The 20,445-nt window shown below is 41.6% G+C and overlaps 1 protein-coding gene across 2 annotated transcripts in view; it reads left to right on the top strand.

Moving 5' to 3' along the window:
* Positions 1–20,445, top strand: part of Unc5d (unc-5 netrin receptor D) — a 530,429-nt gene that overhangs the window by 465,598 nt on the left and 44,386 nt on the right. For both annotated transcript variants that reach the window (XM_032919094.1, XM_032919093.1), the window contains exon 11: positions 3,365–3,449. In XM_032919094.1, the coding sequence (XP_032774985.1) occupies positions 3,365–3,449 (85 nt within the window). The remainder of the gene's footprint in view (positions 1–3,364; positions 3,450–20,445) is intronic.

A 20,445-nucleotide genomic window follows, 5' to 3' on the forward strand; every position in this document is an offset into this window, starting at 1 on the left:
ATCATTGCATTGTTGTTCACTAACGTTCAAACATTAGTTCTAGAACTAAGCTCAAAGCCCAACTAATTTCTAAGTTTGTGTTTCCCTTTTTGGGTTTTAAGAGAGGAGATTTCTCTGGATATTTGTAGTGGGTATTTCAGATCCCTGGCATGGATTACTTTAAAGATGTCATCCTAGCTGTCCCTTGATCTTCAGGGTTGCTGCTTGAGGCCAGAGCAGAGGGAAACGGGATTAGTTTCTTCTCTTAGTCCTAAGCCATGGGAGGTAGGTGGATGGATAACGAAAGCAGAGATGGTCAGGTACATTGGATCTATCCATGTTCTTAGACTGAAATTGAGTATCAAGCCAGTGCTCAATGAGTGGAGACGACCAGGATTTTATCTTATTAAACGAAATCTGTGACAGGATTGGTCTCACGCTATGACTGCAGCTACCTTACCTGTCTAGTGGTTTAGACTTGAAACTGGACCTTCTCTTCACTTGGTAACTTTTGCCTCATTCTATCCCAAGTTAGTTGCGTCCTCTAGCACACAGTTTCAAAATGTATTTTACTCCTGGAAAATAGCCTCTGTTGCACCTCTGGAAATAACGATGTTTCGCCAATCTACCTTGCCAGGATACATGCTAGGATTCTTGTTTCCAATACCTTTGAGTATCTGTGGGAGTGTCAGTATATGACGTCATTCTAACTTGTGCCTCTAGAGGATAACTGACCACTAGGATACTTCTTTTAGAAAAAAGCCAGCCATATCTATCACATAAATTTGTAATATATATATATATATATATATATATATATATAAATGGAACCTGGAACCCTTGTCCTACCAAAGACTAGGACGTGAAGACTCATATGAAGCTAGTGAGTTACTATGCCTTCATCAAAGTTCCTCAGGCGCATTCCCATCCTCATGTCTTATCGAGTTTGCGTACAGGGTTCACAGGTGTCTGTGTTTACATACATTGAGCAAGTACCAAGGCCAAAGTATTCATTGCCCATATTTTCATCAAAGAAAACATGACAATAGGGGTGGATGAGAACTATTTCTTATCCCTGGCATCTCTCTTGAGAAACATCCATCTTGAAAACTAAAACTCTCATAGCTTGCCAACGATCTCCACCCAGTTTCACCCTGAAGGGGATGCTTTCAAGTCTCCTGACAAGAACCACTGGACAAGACTGAAACTGCACTTGGCAAACGAGGTTTAGGAAAAAGAGGTACGGGGAATTGAAACACGCTCCTTGGTATTTGCAGGGCATAAATGCGAACTATGCCCTGGGGAACTGAAGTGTCCGGAAAGCATGCGACAGAAATTAGATTGCTCTAATGCCATCCGTTTCGAATTGCCAAGCGGTGCACTCTGGAACTCATTTATTATGCAAAATATGAAAGTGGAAACTCTGACAGGTGGTTCTATTGTCATTGAGTTTTCGAAAGCTGTCAGAGTAGCAGGTGGAGTCGGGAGCTGTGTTTTCTTTTAAAATCAAAGATCCGCAGTGAATGACATGTTGAAAATGGAGAGTTCTTTAGGGGACCATAGGCATAAACCCTTCCCACTACGTTTTTGTTTTTGATAACCAGCAACTTGCCAGCAACATGCTACTGTCCACTGATAGTCTACCCTCGTCTCTGTGATTAACTCTCTTCAGCTTCCATGTGCAATGTAGGTTTGGGTAAGAAGTACATTTGAAGGCTCATATAAATCATGATTGAGGGAGAGTGAAAAAAATGTAAGGGCCACTTAAAGGATTGATTCAGGTTGAATTAGGAAAGTCTTGAATAATGTTTCAACCTAAACACAGGGAATTGAGCTTACCGGGAAAGAAATGGATTAGGATAGGCCCAACAAACAGCCCAGACAATGATGGAATACCCAAGACAGCATAACTCAGAGCCTGGTGTTCCACTAAGAATTTTGAATTCTTCTCATGTATTTTCATATTCGCAATATGTTTATTCTGTGTCCGGCACTATGCTAAGTGCCATGAATGTAGCAGGGCACAGTTGCCTGATTATGTACTGAGCTTCTACTGGTACCTCTTCATGCTTCTCTGTCATCCCAGCCGAGAGATAATGGAGAAGAATCAACAGAGGAATAAGTGCCAAACTAAGGCAAAGCTGAATGACCAGGTTCAAGGCAACATATGAACCCCTGAATATCCCCTTAGCATCCGTGTTCAAGATCAGGGAAGGATACAGTTACGGTTAAGGAGGAACAGGAAACGGAAGGGGCATCTGATTGGCGGTCCCCAAGTATGTCATTTACAGTTACCGTACTATTGATGCGAAGGTGTAGAAGGTAAAGACCTCTCCTTACTGAAAAGCTCCGATCAGAATTTTAACGTGCCCCATTCTTAGTTCTAATAAAAGATGTTGATGATTGCTAGCATGTTCCTGAATAATGATGCAAGCGCGAATCACAGATAACCTGGCTCACAATAGGTCTCTCATTCCTTGACTCTGTGGCTGCTAACAGAGAGAGGGAAGAACAAGAAAGCTCGTCAACAGCAACCTGCGAGCATCCTCTGTAATTATCTCCAACAAAAGGGAAAACCGGTGTGAAAGCTGCATTATTCAAAGCCTACGAGGAAGCCTGGAGGTTTTATTTTTGTGTGATGCTCTTACTATTTCGCTGGTTCATTCCCTTTTGTAAACAGAAGTCACGTTAAAGAGACTCCCAGCTTTTTCCAGATGTCTCTCTTTGTCCAAAGAAGTGTTTTCTTCATAGCTGTAAATAGGAATTGGGGACGTTTCAGAGGCAGTGGTGTGGCTTCATGATGACAAAGACATGGGTATGGTTGAGTCACTGTCACTCCCGTGATCTTTCCCAGCTGCTTTTTTCTGAGATAAAGACATATCAATTGCAGAATGACCTAGAGTGTTTCAAAATTTGTCGGACACGTGGGGTTTTTTTTTTCCTTTTTTTTTTTTTAAAGATGCAGATTAATTTACTTCTAGATGTAGCTTGTAAGACAATTTTATTCCAGGTTCAGGGAAAGTCTGAGTTTACACATCAGCCGGACGCTTTTTCTGGACATGAGAAAAAGATATATAACCATCTTTTAAATGTTGGAGAAATTTAATTGGTGGGCTGATAAAGTCTTAAGTTTTGGGGTGTATTTGGTAGATCCTGGCCTTGGATGCTGGCAAGATACCAGATAAAATTGAGCATTGAATATGATCATTTTTGGTCTGATACAGAACAAGCTTCCCCTCACAGTTCTTAGAGTTCTTCAAGGTTTGGTGTTAATAAATCATACATTGGCCGGGGACATTCCTTTGCCTAGGCCAAGGTGCTCAAATAGCATGTTTCAAAATAACTAGGATATCTCCAAATGACCTCTTGGCTTTCTCTGTCTTAGGGGTGAGTCTACTCATACCACACGGTGCCATCCCAGAGGAGAATTCTTGGGAGATTTATATGTCAATCAACCAAGGTGAACCCAGGTAAGAGTCAGAGAAGACTAGCATATTAATGGTACCTTGAATATCCACAGGGACTTGTACAGAAAATCTGAATTTATGGTTCAGATGAGACAAGTTGGTCTGGGGATGAGGCGGTGACTACAAAGAGAGTACAAGCCTGAGTTACAACTTAAGGTTATTGGCATCTAAGCAGGATGCACCAAGTGGGAGACCGTGAACGGGTGGTCAGATGACGCATAGATAGGAACTGGGCTTAAATCGCCCAACAGTCTCCCTTTCAAAACAAAATTGAATTGGCTTTGCAGGTGATGTTTAGTGCAAAGCCCTATGTACAAAAAGCCATCAAATGATGAGAGCATGACTCCAGGTTCAGCAGAAGACCTGTTCCACACAGGCCGGGAGTCAGTTTCTCAGATGATTTTTTTTCCAAAGGGTAAAATACGTGGTCTTCAATAGCTTTTGGTTCTGACAGATTTTAGCGGCGTTAAATTCAATTACATGAGCAAATACAAATCTTGTCACATACTCTTTTTAATGAAAGTAGTTGATTATTTTCTCAGGGTAACTGTAATATTTGTAGAAATGTTGCTTTCTTTCACACAGGATAAAGCCAGCTCCTCTTTAGAAAGCTATTTGTCTTAAAAACTGGATACATACCTCTGGCATTTTTAGCCATAACATCTTGGTTATTTTAAAATAGATTTTCTGTTGTTGTTTTTTTTGTTGTGAGTATGGAACACATGAAAGAGAAACACAGGGAAAGAAAGGGCCTGAAAAACAGATGGTTGAAACAGACTTTGATAGTGGTGTATATAGAAGGATTTGAGGATGCCTAGCAATTCTGACTAGCGAGGGTATGAGGCTTTAGAAGAATCCAAGACAATTCTCTGCTAGCTGGTTAGGGGAAGGCTCTCAGAGGATTTACATGTAGGTGCACTCTGACAGGTACTTGAAGAGCATTCTCAGTCAGATCAGCTCTTTTCCTACATCCCTATAAGGGTACTAAGGTCTTAAATAACCCCTGCTGGCAGATGACAGAAGCAGACTCAGAGAGTTTAAGTTTGTTTTTGTCTGTGGTACTCGACATTGATTCCAGGGATCCAAGAAGGCTGGGCAAGCACTGAACCAGTGAGCTGTATCCCTGCACGAGGAACAGAGAGAGCTTTGAAGAGTTTGCGCGCCGTGTTAGGTTACTCAGATGTAACATTGGAGTTCCTAGATGAATGGTACTTCTTTTATATCCCCTATTTGTTTTCAAATGATGCCTGTTTTAGATTGAGGTTCCTGTCTGTTTCCTGTATGATTTTAAACTCAGAATCTTGGAAAAGTCAAGTGCAGTCCTCCCTCAGCATCCACAGATGATTGCTTCCAGGTCACCAGAATCCCAAGATGTTCACATCCCTTATATAAAGTGGCATGATACGTGTGCTTAACCTGTACACATTCTGCAGCATGCTTCAAATCGCCTCTAGGCTCCTGATAATTTCTGATACTGTAGTATTCTGAGAGTAAAACTCTGGCCGTGTTCAGTACAGTCAGTACTGTTTTTGATCTGAGCTTGATTGTCTACAAATGTTGAAGCAGAGGATACAGAGTGGTTACTGAGTAAGTTAGAACCAGCCCATCTTGCCTGAGTCACGGCCTCCTGCCAGCTCTGACTTCTGCCTCGTCTCTGATCACTGTAATCGGTCTCCTGAGCCTGTATTCAACTTTTTCCACTCAAACCTATCCCCAATGCCTTCTACCACATTAGAGCAGAGCCTGCCTGGGGCTACTTCCCATTTTTTCCAGGACACTCAATTTACAGCTTACCTCCATCCCCATCTCTTTCTGGAAGCTGCCCCTTCTTAACAGGTCAGAAGAAGAAATGTGCCAACAGGCATCAAGTATATGAAGACTTAAAACGCTCGCAAAGTATTGGAAAGGGATGATTACATCGGGCACCCTGCAGTTTTAACATAAGAGAGAACACTGCCATGAACTTAGATTCTAATAACCTGGAAAGACAGGTTGGCCTAATGAGGTCATTCCTTGGGCCACCTTTTCTTTTTAAATCCATTGTTAATGGACTGGACTTGCCCATCCGTATCTAGGCTATGTGTACTGCTGTCTAGGGAGCTGGATACAGACAGAACCCTTTCCTCTAAGGGTTGACATCTATGAGCTATGTATTTTCCTATCTATTGAACAGAGAATGGGAAGAAGCCCATACATTCTATGTTCCTTTCTCTTTGTGATAACCTTCTGATGGGTCCTGTGTCCCGTCTGATGGTCACTCTGGGCTACACATGATTCTGCTTTCTCTGAAATCCTTACTCCTCTTTGAGTGACATTGAACAATTTGCAAGATGCTGAAAATAGCAAATGCCTCTCTGCTCCCTTTTTTTGTTTGCTAAGCTGGGATAAATTTTTCTGTCTAAGCCAAGAAGCTGCTTTGGGTCTGTGTTCTTTGGCTTTTAATCTTCCGACTAATCAGGAAAAGGCCATTGTACGGTCTTCCTTTGTCATACCACTTGAAAACCCATTTTCATTTTACGCCATCCATCTGTCGGCATAAACTTGCCTCTGAATCCAGCACACAGAGAATGGGCTGCACCGTTTCATTTCATTCCATCTCTTTTGTTTTGGGGAGTGTGAGAATTGGATTTGTTGATTCCACTTCCCTACCAAGAATACAGCAGGATCTTACAAATATCTTTATACTATATTTAGACACCTGTCTACCATGCCTTCCGCCTTAGCATGTACTTCTACTATCCCTGGTTAGCACCATCTCCAGCGTAGCAGGGGACTGGCCAAGGAGAAGTCAGATTTGATTAATATAAGCTTTCTGCTTGGTTTCTATAGCAGTGTATTGGGATCAAAAGACATATATATATATATATATATATATATATATATATATATTCTATTTAAGGAATCTCACACAACTCTACATTCACGGTTTGATAAATGTGGGGGGCGGGGATTTGCATTCATATGTACTTTGGTACATACATATGCACATAGGTACATGGGTTTATGGTTTCTGGGTTAGCAGGTGACAGGTGGCTGCAGCAGCATCTAAGATCTTACATATTAGACTGCAAGACAAGGCTGAGAGAGCATTGGGAACAGCAGGAGGATCTTGAATCCCTAAAGCCAGCCCACTTCTCCCACTCACTTCTAGGATGTGCACTGCCTCCAGCATAGTCAAACCTCCTAATTCTTCCCCAATGGTCCCATCAACTGCAGAGCAAATAGTCAAAGATGTGTGTCTATGCAGGTCATTCTCATTCAAACCATAGCAACCCTCAAAGGTTATGGGGTTGCCACATTTCTGATTTGGGGTTTTCATGTTAGGGTCCTTCACTACGTGTCACTGTAGTAAGAGGAGCCACAGAAATGGTGAAAATAGAGTAGACCCTTAATGCATTATTAATGGCAAAGAGGCAGGAAAAGGGGGTTACTTTCTGGAGATGTCATCTGCATCCAGTCTTAAAAGATGAGGAAAGGGTCTTAGTGGCATCTTTCCCGCTGGAGAAATTCCCTGGTGACTGTACATACAGGGATATATATATATATATGAGGGGGAGTCTTATCGAGTGGCTGGATCTAGAGGTTTGTCCCTGGTTAATGTCACTCTGGTATCAGAACACTGCTTTAAATGACTTCCATACAACTGGGCTGCTGCTTTCTACAGACTGGGGAAAGAGCATCCTGAACTCTGGTCCCATTCACAAAACAGGGGATAGAATGTCCTCAGGAACAGGGACTAAAGTGGCCTCCAGAAAATGAATGGTAGCAATGTTGGCACTTCTGAGGAGATTTGCTGATGAGACTCTGATTACTGGATGAAAGCTGTACATCATCTGACCCACAGACAGGTTCCTGATATACTGGCTCGGTACCCATGGTGACTCTGGCAATGCGTCTCAAATAAGCTCACCTCAGCTCCTGAATTCACACCCAGTACATTTGAGTTTAGATTTTTGCTTTGTTTTGTTTCATTTTACCTTTTCTCAGATATCATTAGTGGGGTAGGGGGCTTTATCCATAAAAGATCTGTAACAGATTAACAACCAAGTTCTAATCATTTTCTAAAAATTAAATTCAGATCTTCAAATAAAAGAATTTGATGTCGTAGCCCATTCCAGCCATCCTACTGTAAGAACATTGTTACATTGGCCCTCTTCTCCTCACCCAGCTCTCTACAGCCTGCCCACCCATGACTGGTGAATAGAGAACTGGGCCAGAAAATTATTATGGGGAGCTTTCTTCTGAGAAGCAATAAAATGAAACCAAAGGCAAACATTCATTTCTTTTTCCAATTACACTGTCATGTGGATATCCAAGACCAAATGTTTAGACCAGCATCAGAAATGTAAGTGATCTTGCTGACAGCTTTACAAAGGGATACATATTTTGCCATTTGGGCTTAGTGAAGATGGGATATTATAACCACTTTTTTGACTATGTTGTTTTGTTTTGATCAAATGATGTAGTCTAACTAATGGGTAGAAAGAATGAAAAGGTAGAATTCTAGGTCATATGAGATACCTTTTTCAAAGATGTGTGGATAGTAGCTACTGGTTTTAGTAGCACATTGTGGAGTAATGTCAAGTGCTTGGATGACAGAAGAAGCTCCAGGAGTCCGAGAAAGGAATATGGACTTTCTTCCCCAAGATGAGCTCTGTCATTCTGTCAAAAGCTTTATATGGGTTTGATTTCACATTAGCTGCACACATGCTCATATCCATATACCCACAAACACACAGACACACAGACACACACACACACACACACACACATGCATATTCATAACACATATACACCTGCACACATTTATAAATACATGCATATATGACCCCCTAGATCATGGTTTACAGCACATATACTGAAAAATGCTTTTAGCCTTGTTTGGAAACATGAATGTATTTATCTTTTATCAATGATATTAAAAGGAAGACCAACTGCCCTTTAAAAGAAATGGACACAATATGTTTTGTAGTAAAGTAAGTTTATTGTTAAACAAATATTTGAAGCTCTTCTCAGAGAAGAACTTCCCATTGAAGGTCAGGATGATGGTGGTGGTGGTGGTGGTGATGATGATGATGATGATGATGACAATGACAAGAAAGAAGTCACTCCCAGGCTGATCTAGCACTACTCACCTTTCAAACTCTAAAGAAATATAATCTCAAAGAATGTTTTCCCTTGGCCTCTTCAGAGACCCAATGACTATAAAATTAGAGCCTTTTGTGGGGACATGGCATTGGTAGCGATTCTCATTGTATACCAGTTCCATGCTCCCAGGATCAAAGGAAAACCTTTTGGAATATTGGCCATGCTGGCTGCCCTAGTTTGTTCTCTGTTGCTGTGACAAAGGCTATAACTCAAAAGCTAGCTGGAGGCATACGTTTTTCATCTTACAACTCTCAGGTCACTATTCATCATTGAGGGAAGACGGGACAGGCATGAAGGCAGGAACTGAAGCAGAGACAGTGGTGGGATGCTCCTTACTGGCTTCCTCCCCATGGCTTACGTAGCTTGTTTTGCTTAGACCATCTAAGATCACCATCCCAGCAATGGCAATGCCCGCCTTATAACAGGCCTTCCCACATCAATCATTAATGAAGACTTGCCTACAGGCAAGTTAATGAAGACATTTTCTTGGACATTTTCTTAATTGAGATTCCTCTTCCCAGAGAATTAGAGCTTATGTCTATTTGACAAAAACAAAACAAAAAAACACTACCACAACCAGGACAGTGGCAAAGCCAAGAGAAGAGGGATATTTTTAGGTCCCATATTCCCAAGGAATGAGATGAACCCTAGCTCTGAGATGTGGGTCACAGCTTTTCCAGGCCACTGCAGTGTGAGGGTGAGGGTACAATGTTTGAGAAAAAACCACTGCCCCTGGGGACCACATGGGACTTCTGATACTTAAATACAACTGTTGGCACTTGGCTCAGACACACCCCCTGTCCACCATCACTGAGAACTTTCAGGATCATAGCTCATCTATAATGAGCCCATTAATAATTATTATCTTTATAATCATTCTATGTCACCTATGAAAACTATCACTACCTTGCCTTGGAGGATTTAGTAAAAAGGTGCATGTTCCCTGCTTCCTTCCCAGGAGAGCAACTCGGGGATGAGTTTGTAGAAAACCTTAGGGAAGCTGTCAGCGTCACCTTCCTGTGTGGAAGAAACATCAGAGGGCTCGTATGTGCACACACTCATTGTCCGGTTGTCCATGCAAGTGCCCTCACAAACGTGCCCACAAGAAATCCTCACTAATTCCCTAGGTGTTTCTTAATCCAATCAAGTTGACAATGACAAGTCACCATCGTGCTGCTAAAGGCGTATGCACAGATGTACAGAGGTAGGCGTTCTTGTCATGCATTTTAATAAGGAAACCAAGATTAACAAAATCTTAAAGGAGGAAGGATGAGCAAGGAGGCATAAGTGTGAGTTCTACCTCCAGTGATGTTGCCTGCTCCCCGAGGGAGCAAGAGAGGAGGATAAAACTGATGCGATGGCAAGGGTTGATGAGGCTTCAGACAAGGAGACCTGGCAAGGGTCACTTTCAGAGGCGATATTTATTTACTGGCTCATCCCCACTGCCGAACTTCAAGCCTGCATCATAAAAGTACCCTCCTTATGGGATTATTGGTGGAGTCCTTTGTTTCTCCCTCCAAACGGTGCCAGTTTGGGTGGTAAATTATAGCCCCTCTACAATTGAGTGTACTTTCTCTAACCATGAACATTTTAGATCCACTCACTGATCTACACATTGGGTCAAGGGAGAGGGGGTAAAAGACACTAGGGAGAAAAGTGGAGGGTGGGGGTGAAGGAGAAGAAAGGGTTGAAAATATTGCCTAGAATCCTGGCTTGGGACCTGATGATTAATTAGCAGAGAGAGATTTGCCAGCTGAAGGTCACTTGAGAGTTGCTTGTAACAGTTGGTCTAGGAACAACTTTGGATTTCTTTCCAGGGAATAAATATAACTCTCTAACGTATAAAGAAAAAAAGAAAAATGAGGAAAATAAGAGAGGGGGAGGGAGGGAGGGAGGGAGGGAGAGGGGGGAAGAGAGAGAATAGAAGTAAATGAACAACATGAACAACATAATCAGGGGGTAGGGGTGGGATAGACAGGGAAGCCTAGTAAAGTGAAATTTTAGTTCATCTTCAGGCCAGAGGGCATGGCAGTATTCTGACTTAAAAGTATGAGGTGACACTGTGGGCACAGAATCTGCTCCCCCACTTCCTTCAAGGTGAAAAATCCTGCCTTTCCGGGTAAGAGTCTACCTGCCATCTTGGATCTCCTCAAACTGTACTGCTGACATGCAGCACTTGTCAAGATTCTATTGTCAACCTAGGCATTGACAGTGCCTGAAAAGTAGAGCGGAATCAGAAGTGAGATGGGATGGCAGACTGAGGGGAGCACAGAAATTCAGACTGCTTGAGCCCCACTTAGTCTCATCAAGACCCAGGGTAACCTTGAGCAAGTCACTCTTTTCTCTCCAGACCTGAAAATCTACGTGTGGTTAACTGTTTTAAGATTTGGATAAAGATAATACAATAACTTTCTGAACAAGAACTCCAGTGAAAACCATAAAATACCATTGACTTTTTCACTAACTCACTTACTCATTATGTGATAGAGTTCAAAGCTGGTGCCTAGGACATGCTAGCAACGTGCTCTAACCACTGAGAGACATCTCATGTCCTCTTTTTACTTTTCATTTTGAGACAGGATCTCGCTAATCATTTAGATTGGCCTTAAACTTATTCCTTAGACCATGAGCTAAGTCATGAGCTCTTCTTGCCTTAGCCTCAATAGCAGCTGTAATTACATGCCTGTAATTTCAGGAAGACCCAGTCTTGATTTATGTGTATTGTAGAGTTCATATGTATACATGTTCCTGTGTATGTGTGTATATATGTACATAGATAACTCTCCGAATGTGAAGGCCAGACATCGGTATCTAGTATCTTCCTCAATTGCTCACTGCCTTGTTTGTTTGTTTATTTTTTGTGTTTTGATTTTTTCTAAAGAACATCTCTCACTGAACCCAGACTTATTTAATTCTGCTACACTGGCTGGCCTGCACCATCCTGTCTCTATTTCTTTAGCTTTGAGATTACAGGTCCGCGCCATTATACCTGGTCTTTGACATGGGTGTCGTGGAACTGAACTCAAGTCCTCACACTTGCACAATAAGAATTTTACTGACTGAAGCACCTCCTCCCCTGGCCCTATTTTTTAAATTATGTTAGCAACAGATGTTCTCTGGTTGTTTTCGTTGTTTCCCCCGATGCCATCGTAATTCTGGGCTTAAAAAGCAAGCCCTCCCATTACGGTGAAAATATTAATGGTCTACTCTCAAGACCCTGCTAAAAACTGAGCAAACTTCCTCCAGTGCTTTTGAGTTGACCGCCATTTCTAATCATTCTGCTGTCTGTTGATTATACATTAAGAGCCCACTGTATGATCTCAAACAGTGGAATCCTAGTGGGTTGGCACTTGGGTTTGAAGATGACCGCCTAGCCTAACCAGACAAGCGTCAGGTCACCTTGAAAGGTGCTGAATCCCCATCCACTCCCAGGCTTCCATCGCTTGCTTGTGATGGATGGAACTGTGTAACTGTCCTTCTTCCTCTTTGCTCAGGGCTCAGTCCAGGGTTTGAATTCACTGTGTTGCTTTACGCAGCTTTAGAAAAATTTTACTGGCGCATCAAATCGATGGCACGTCCCTGTCCCTTCTGAGAGATTTGCCATTAATTAACTCCACAACGAGGCTACGGAACTGGTGGGGAAAGGTGCTTCCTAAGTAACACAACAGAGCAGGACTCAGCTAGTGCCAGGGGAGAAAATTGCTACCATTTGGGAGCTACATTCATTCTTTCAGGCAACCCTGCCATGCGCTGTAATAAAAGGAGCAATTTATCAAATAGTATCTTAATGGCCTAGAGGGGTTAATGCACCTTTAGTGGAAGATTATACTCCTTTCCCCAGTAAAAATCAAGACGATTTCTTCTCAAAGTCATTTATGTTGGAGTATAATGCCAAAATGAAATACAGAAAACGTAAAAAAAAAAAAAAAGAAAGAAAGAAAGAGAAAGGAAGAAAAGAAAGAAAAAAATTCATACATCAATTGTCAATTTGAGATTTGCTTTTTCTTTTTCCAGAAAAGATTTCCACCCCAAACCAAGCCCTCCTTTCTTTTCTACCTCACACCCCCTCAGCCTACAAGCACACCTCAATACAAATTGCCATCATTTTAATCAAAGTGCATTTGAAGCCCAAGTGAGCTCACAATGGGAAGTGATTAGAGTGGTCCAGGGGAGTCTTTAATTAAAGATGCCATTGACAAGATAACAATGGTTTTGAATGCTGTTAATAGAGCGCAGGAGAAAGTACACCTTAATGCAATAAGGGGAAAGTCACTGGTTCATGGGTTTGATTGCACATTGTGAGCAGGCACCACGTCCCATAATTATTTTTATTTGTATGGCCATCTCTTTTATTACCCATGCTGGAAGTAGAAATAACCTGTCCTATTAAGATATTTAATATATATCATCCTTTCCACTTCACATAGTTATAGTCTAATAAAAATGCCAGGAGAAGACACCAGCCCTCAGGAAGGCTATCCCCGTGCTGCCGAGATAATACACACAGCCCGTGGAAGACATGAACCATTCACCTCCTAGCTCCCTGGGTGCAGTCTTTGAGCTGAACCACCCGACCCTCCCAGGTCTCCGTGAGGTTACATGCAGACACAGAGTACTCCTCTGCATACTGGAACATTGCCTCCAGCCGCTGCAGCGCTAAAACCCTGGAAAGGAGCAACGGCTTGATTAGTTAAGCCATACCTGGGACAAGGAGCAGGAACAGACGATTCCAACAGACAAAGTGGTTCAACAATAACATAATGGCTCCCTAAAAGATGCCCCATGCTGCTCTGAGGTCCTGGGCACGTTCTTCCCTTTTGCTAAGGGATTCTCCAGGTATGAGTCATGTTGAAGACATTGAGAAGCAGAGGTTCTGCCAACTATCTAGGTGAGCACAATGGAAGGTCTTAAGAAGGCAGGAGAGACAGAGTCAGGAGATCTGAGAACTTCATGCATGCTAGCAGAGGGAAGGAGGGACCTTACCTCAAGACTTGAGTATCGTGCTGAAGCTGGAAAAGGCCAAGAAAGACTTTTAGCTTAGTGGAATCTCTGCTATTCAGACCTCGAAGGAAAGCTTGCTTTAAGCCATTTGTTTGTGAAACAACAGGGCAGAAACTCACTATACAAACTCTACTATTCTATCTTCTCAAGACTTCCACTGGAGTAGCAACCCTCATGGCAGAATTTGCGTACGAGCCCAGCTTTGGGGATGCAGTGCTTAGCTCAACATTCGGCCTTTGACTGGCATTCATGAGGCCCTGGCAGCAAATCACTAGAATTTCCAAAAATAATATTACAGGCTTGTCAAATATGGCCTGCAGAACAGTTCCTTCCTACCACTATCGGACGCCCAAACCCAACACACACTAACATATGTACATATACCTCATACTTACATATACCCATACACTTATCCATACACATATCACATATTCACACTGGTACACGCAAACACACATTGATAGACACACTCATATCTCATACACATATAAACACATATACACTCAAATATACACACACTCACTCACACATTCTTAAACACACTCATATATTCATACACATACACTCATATATATATATATACATACATACACTCATACACACATTCATGAACACTCACACACATACACTCACTCATACACACACTCACACACAGCCACACAAAATAGGCACTAATAAGGTACTAGATTACCATCTTAATTCTGCCTCAAAGTTGACCTGTGACACTGCCTTTGTCTCATCCTTCTACCCAGCTTCCGTACATCTAAGCAACGAAGATACTGGGCATGATTTCTCTCTAGGTCTTCCCTGACTAAAATGAAATAAGATTAGCGTTTCCTCCAGAGAAAGCTGTTTCCCCATTCCAAATGTAAATGCATAAACAACTTACTAGATATTAAAAACTGTCACAGCAGCGTGATGCATAGATCCGCTCCTCTCCCTATCCCCTCACTCTTTCACAGCAAGGCATCATTTCACTTCTAAAAAGCGCAACACTGCATGAAAGATGAGCCTTAAATTGTGTCTAGGAGCTGGTGATTTGCACATGATTTGTGCTTCCTTTAGTATATTAATTGGTAAACACCCCCACGAATGTGTGTGTAAACGAAAGCCGTTTAACATATGCAAACAGTTTAATCTCTCTCAGTGTGGTGTTGCTCCATTTCAACAAGCTCAGATACTCCTCATACTCCTCTCCCTCTCCTCCCACCACCTGCCCCTCCGCGCGGCCTTCTTCCCGGGATGCTATTTTAGATAATACTATGTGGGTGACCCAAATCTTTAAACCCTTGAATGGTAGAGATGCACTTTGGTCCCTCGTGAATTGCGCATGGGGGCTGCTTTAATGCGGTGTTCTCAATCTGTGCTTCCCAACTAATGGAATACAATGGCTTGATGAGCTGTGGCATTATTTCCCAATCATTGCTAATCAACCTCCAACCTGCCTTCCTTGCTAAGGAATGGATGCTGCTACATACAGAGGGCAGATGTAAAGAGAAATGTTGAATGTTCTGTGATGGCAGCAGCATCAAAGGCCTTAACACTAAGCATTAAGCTCAACCAGCACCCGAACTCCATTTTGGGAGGCTGCCCTGTATTTATCAGAAGCCCAAATCTCTCTTTTATTTTTTTTTAAATACTTGATCATATTATTTTTTTTATATAATACATTCCAACCACAGCTTTTCCTCCTTCCATTCCCAGCCCCACCTCTCTCTCCCCACCCCAGTCCTCTGTCTCCATTTCCTTTCAGAAAAGAGCAGGCCTCCCAGTGATTTGAACCACACCTAGCATGACAAGATGTAATAAGGTTAGGCATAAATCCTCATATCAAAGCTGGATAATGAGGCAACCCAATAGGAAGAAAAAGCTCCCAGTAGTAGGCAAAAAGGTCAGAGGCACTCTTCTTCCATTGGTAGGAGGGGAACAAAAAAAAAAACCCAAGTTAAATATATAAAGAGCTCAAGGAACTAGAGCAAACCAACAAGCCAATTAAAAAATTGAGTGCAGACCTCAATAGTGAATTCTCGTTAGAAGAATCTGAAATGACCAAGCCCCTCTTATATGCACAGCTATTTGAATATTTTCTTAAGAACAACGCAATTTTCAAATGTTAGTGCCAAGGACACTTTGTGAGTAAAAGAAGTAGGGCTGCCTATCTCTATTCTATAAGCACTGAACAGACCTTTATTGGAGGAATATAAGGAATATAGAATGAACTAGGCAGCCTAAGAAATTCTGAGCCATGTTCCTGCTTTAGAACTTCTTGAAGATAAAAAAAAAAAAGTGCAGAATCTGCTGTAACAAATAGATTATTGGCCCACTATCTTCTCTTTTCAGTTCATTTGCCACCTACTATGTCTTCCCAGATGTTTGTTTTTTTGCAACCTGCATAGGAATTGCGAGAAAAAGTTTTCAGGGCATGAGCGAGTTCATAATTTGAAATTAGTGGGAAACGTGAGCTTTGAAGAGCCAAGCTCACTGGCAGATTCTAGGATGTTACTCTCCTGAGAACTGCTTTGTAATTTGTGGTCAAGGAAAGATAACAACAAAATCCCAGAAATGTTTAGTACCATAGGTCAGAGTCTGGATTTTAATGGAAAGGGAAAAAAATTGTAAAAGTAATGAGAACAGTAGGTTAAAAACTCTAGAAAGTTAGAAGTACCTTGACTTTTATGGGTCTGCTTTTAGTGCTATAGTTGTTATCTGTCTTTTATGTCAGTTCCATTAATATATGATTTAATTATGTATTGACCAAGACTCTGACATGGTAAAACTATTATTACTCTCCTGTCTGGATTCTGGAGTGATACTGTGCATAGAGATGAGGGGGGAAAATCCCTTCATCTATGATCTAGGTCATCAGGAAGAAGAGAGGGATGGTGATTACCAAGTTCAGCAGGGCAGACAACAGCCATGAAAACCACATCCAGACCCTGAAACTGGCAGTTTGGTCCTGAGGAAAAAGATCTTTTACAAGTTTAGTATCAGATCAGCAGCCATTGAGTTAGAAGGCACAATGTCTTAGCAGCTACACCAGCCATGTCAGGGACAGCAGTGTTGGAAATGGAACCCAGAAAGAAGAGAATGCTACTTATTCCACAGGGCAGACAACACTACCTGCAATGCCCCTGTCTCCCTGCAACTCACGTTTCATACAACAAGAATTCTGAAAAAAATTTTTCCCAAGTTTCCCATTTATATTCATTCACTCTCCATCCATCCATCCATCTATCCATCCATCCATTCATTCATTCTTTCATCGAATACATTTTTCAGCTCAATGAAAACTTGGAGGCTGGTAACAGAATTTTCTGTCTCCTGAGATGAGGTTTCTAAGGGCTGATGTTCGTTACTTCACTGTATTCTCTCCCCCATATATTTACACATGCGAGTAAAATGCAGATGTGTGCACATGACCTAAAGGTTTATAAGTATCACTGTCGAACCGTTAGCATTGATAAAATACTATTATCTAATGAACAGAGTTCTTTGTGGCAAATGAAAACCGTAAGCTAGTTCGTTGTATCTTTAGTCTATTTGAATCCAAAGTCATTCTGTCTTTGAATTTTACGACAGTGACTATTAAACCTGCAGAGGGGCATGTTGCCCACTTTCCAGAAAGCTGAGTTCCTCTCATGATTCCCGGTGATGAGGTATTAGTTGTGAGGTATAAATTGGTAATGCACAAGCAGAGATGCTGTGTTCTCACCATTCTGGGGGCATCTCCAGGAATGCTTTGTCTATCCCTTCAACTACTGGCAATATTAAGGTTGACAACTTGTGTCAAGTTGTATATGGTGAATCACCCATGTGAAACAATACTTGCCTTTTGTAATTAGGAAGTACCTTGTGGTGGGTACTTTGAAACTATGTAATTCTTTAGAAGAGGATATCTTCCCCTACTAGACTTTATCATTTGCAATTCTAGGTTACCTCAAGAATCGCTGTGGCTGTTAAATGATGGTTTTCTGTTTATTCCTCGGCATTCGGTTCTTTTTAAGTTTTCCTTATTCATTAATTTATACCAGTAGCTCCTGTATGCTTTCTATGCCTTCCTGTGTTCTTACACTTTGTACTTTTTACTTATTTGGAGTCTTGAAATAGTGCGGATTTGATGAGTGGGAGCCCTTTCAAACTGGCTTCTGTATTCTTTCCACCAAACATTTTGAGTGTTTACCGTCAGTATGTTTGGACACCAAGAATACAATAATGAACCAAACTTTGAAATCTTTAGCCTCATGGAGAGTACGTCTTAGCTTAGAGGTGACATGAAAACAAATGAGCAAATAGGAGAGTCCATTAGACACACTGAGCAAAAGAAAAGCAAAGGTCAGCTCTTGGTGTAGGGAATGTTCCAATTACCAGGGCATGGGCAAGGAGTGCCTCATTAGTGGATGTCATTTGCACAGAGCCCTGAACAGGACAGGGAGTCCAATGGCTGTCTGGAGGACATGTCTAGCACTGCAGAGCAGCAAAAATAGCCCCAATTCCTCGAGGCCAGAGCAAGCTGCCATGTGGCTGAGTTGAGAGCAGACTGGAAGGCAAGAAGAAAGCACGAAGACCAGCCCTGTGACCAGAGCTCCCTAAATCCCACTCGTGTGTATTCCTAAGGCAGTGAAACTTTTACCAAAGAACGATCTATTGATTGACACATAGACACATTACTGAATAACTATGCTAACTCAGATAATGAAATTCTTCTAGAATTTCAAACAAGACCTGGATCTCAAATTATCTTAACATACAGAAGATCTAAATTATAGGCATATATGCATGTTCCTATAAATGTATGTTTTTGCATCTCTAGGCGGATAATTTAATAGTTGGGTAACAAAGGCCCCAGGCAACAAGGCTTTTCAATCTGAGAAGCATACTAGCTTATGCGATGAGGTGAACTAGTTCATATTGTGGTTCTGAAGTAACTGTTGTTAATAAGAGCAGTTATTATTAGCTTTCAGCAATTAGAAAAAAGTGTATTGGCTTTTCTTCTAGCAGGGACATGGATCGTCCCTTGTCATATATTATATAATGTGAGAAAGTGCAAATGTCATCCAAGCTTTTCTTATAAAGCTTCGTCTTTGTCCACACTCAATTAAAGACTTCTCTCCCAAGTCCTGTCCTTAAATGTCCTGAATAGTTATCCGTGACTCAAGCTGGATCATATTCTCCATCCCGTCTTTCTTTGCGATGTCACAAGAGCCAACGATCTCTTGATGGTAACAGAGAAGAAAGATAGTCTGGTCATAAAACACAGGAGCTGTGAGTCAAAGAGTTAGGGTGGCTTATCTGACTGCTTTTTCATTGACATCTCTGTGACTGTATATAGTAATTTCATATCTTCCCAGAATAAAAGCTTTTAGGTAATATTTGTAAATCTCTGATGGTCAAAGATAGAAAGTGACAGAAAAGGGCAAATTATTGTTACTGATGAAAATAAAAATTAAGATATTAAGTTTCATTCCATCACCACAGTGATATCAATGACCATGGATACGCTTTTCAAAGAAGGAGGATTACTATTAACTTTGGGTTTTTGGCTTGGCTCTTATGGTAGGACCCAATGCCCACTTATCACAAAGCCCTGGCGCTCTAATTTCCAGCATACTATGGCTGTGAGTGCTGATTGGGCTTCCATTTATGACCGAGAGGAGTCTTGCTAAGCACAGTGTATGTGCTGGCTCCTCTAATTACCTGATCTCAGTTCATTTGGCATTAAATAATTCTCCAAATCCCCATATGTTTTAACAATTCCTTCAACAAGGGGGAATGATTCTCTGAAAGCAATTACATAGGTCTTTTAGAAGAGCTTCTCATTGGTCACTCATAGGCATCGCTGCTTCTCTTGTCCGTGATGAATGAAGGTGACAATTAGAAAAAAAGTTTTTGACCCTTTCTATAAGTCACTGGCAGTCCTCCATACATAAGCCACCACTATGTCCCGAGAATATGCTCTTGACATTCACCTCTTTCTCCAACCTTGAGTCTATCACTCTAGGCTTCCCAAAGAGGATTTGCTACTGCTAACACAGTTTCGCAATCTCCCTTGCTGCTCAAATGTAAAGACATGGGGGCCTCTCAGCTTAACATACGCTTTGCTTACAGAAAGAAGAACTGTAAAATCCAGGCATTTTAAGAAAATAATCTTCTGAAGGCATAGCTAGTGCTTCACAAGGAGGCAAGGTGACAATGTGATGATGTTCAGCTCGGTGTTGGATGCACTAGATGTGGGGTAATCCTGCTCTGTTAGATCACCTGGGTTTAGTCCAGTAGCAAACGATAGACAGTGAGCTCACGTGCGGCCCTGAAGAACTTGAGGTTAGGCCAGTGAATGTCAAAACACGTGACTCAGATATTAGTAGCAAGTAGGTAAACTCCTGAAAGAGGTTTCTCCTACATAAGACCATAAAATGAGTTTTGTCTTTGAGAACTGAATTTCAACTTTATGCTGCTCAGGGCTTACTCTCAGGATTCAGGATGACACATTTAAATGTCTTCCTGAGTGGAGAGAGTGTAAGTTTTGGGAATATCTAACTGATCTAGATCTCAACATGCACTGTTCATCTGTGAGTCTGCAATTACCTCACTGATCATATCATTATATTTCTTACAAGTGAAAACACACAAAGCAAGTAAGAGATCAAATGCTTGTCCCTTAACACCTAGGCAGTTGGGAGAAATTAAGTGGGTTTCATGTTATGTTATTTTCACTCTTTGCTGTTATAGAAACTTCATCCCCATGTTGCTCGTCCCTACTAGAGCTGAATAAAGCTGAGGGCTGGAATGTGGCCCAGTGGCCCTGTGTTCCCTTTCCCAAGATGAGTTGGGGGAAGGGAGCTATAGAGTGAAA

The sequence above is a fragment of the Rattus rattus genome, chromosome 13, assembly GCF_011064425.1.
Source record: "Rattus rattus isolate New Zealand chromosome 13, Rrattus_CSIRO_v1, whole genome shotgun sequence".
Classification (NCBI taxonomy): domain Eukaryota; kingdom Metazoa; phylum Chordata; class Mammalia; order Rodentia; family Muridae; genus Rattus; species Rattus rattus.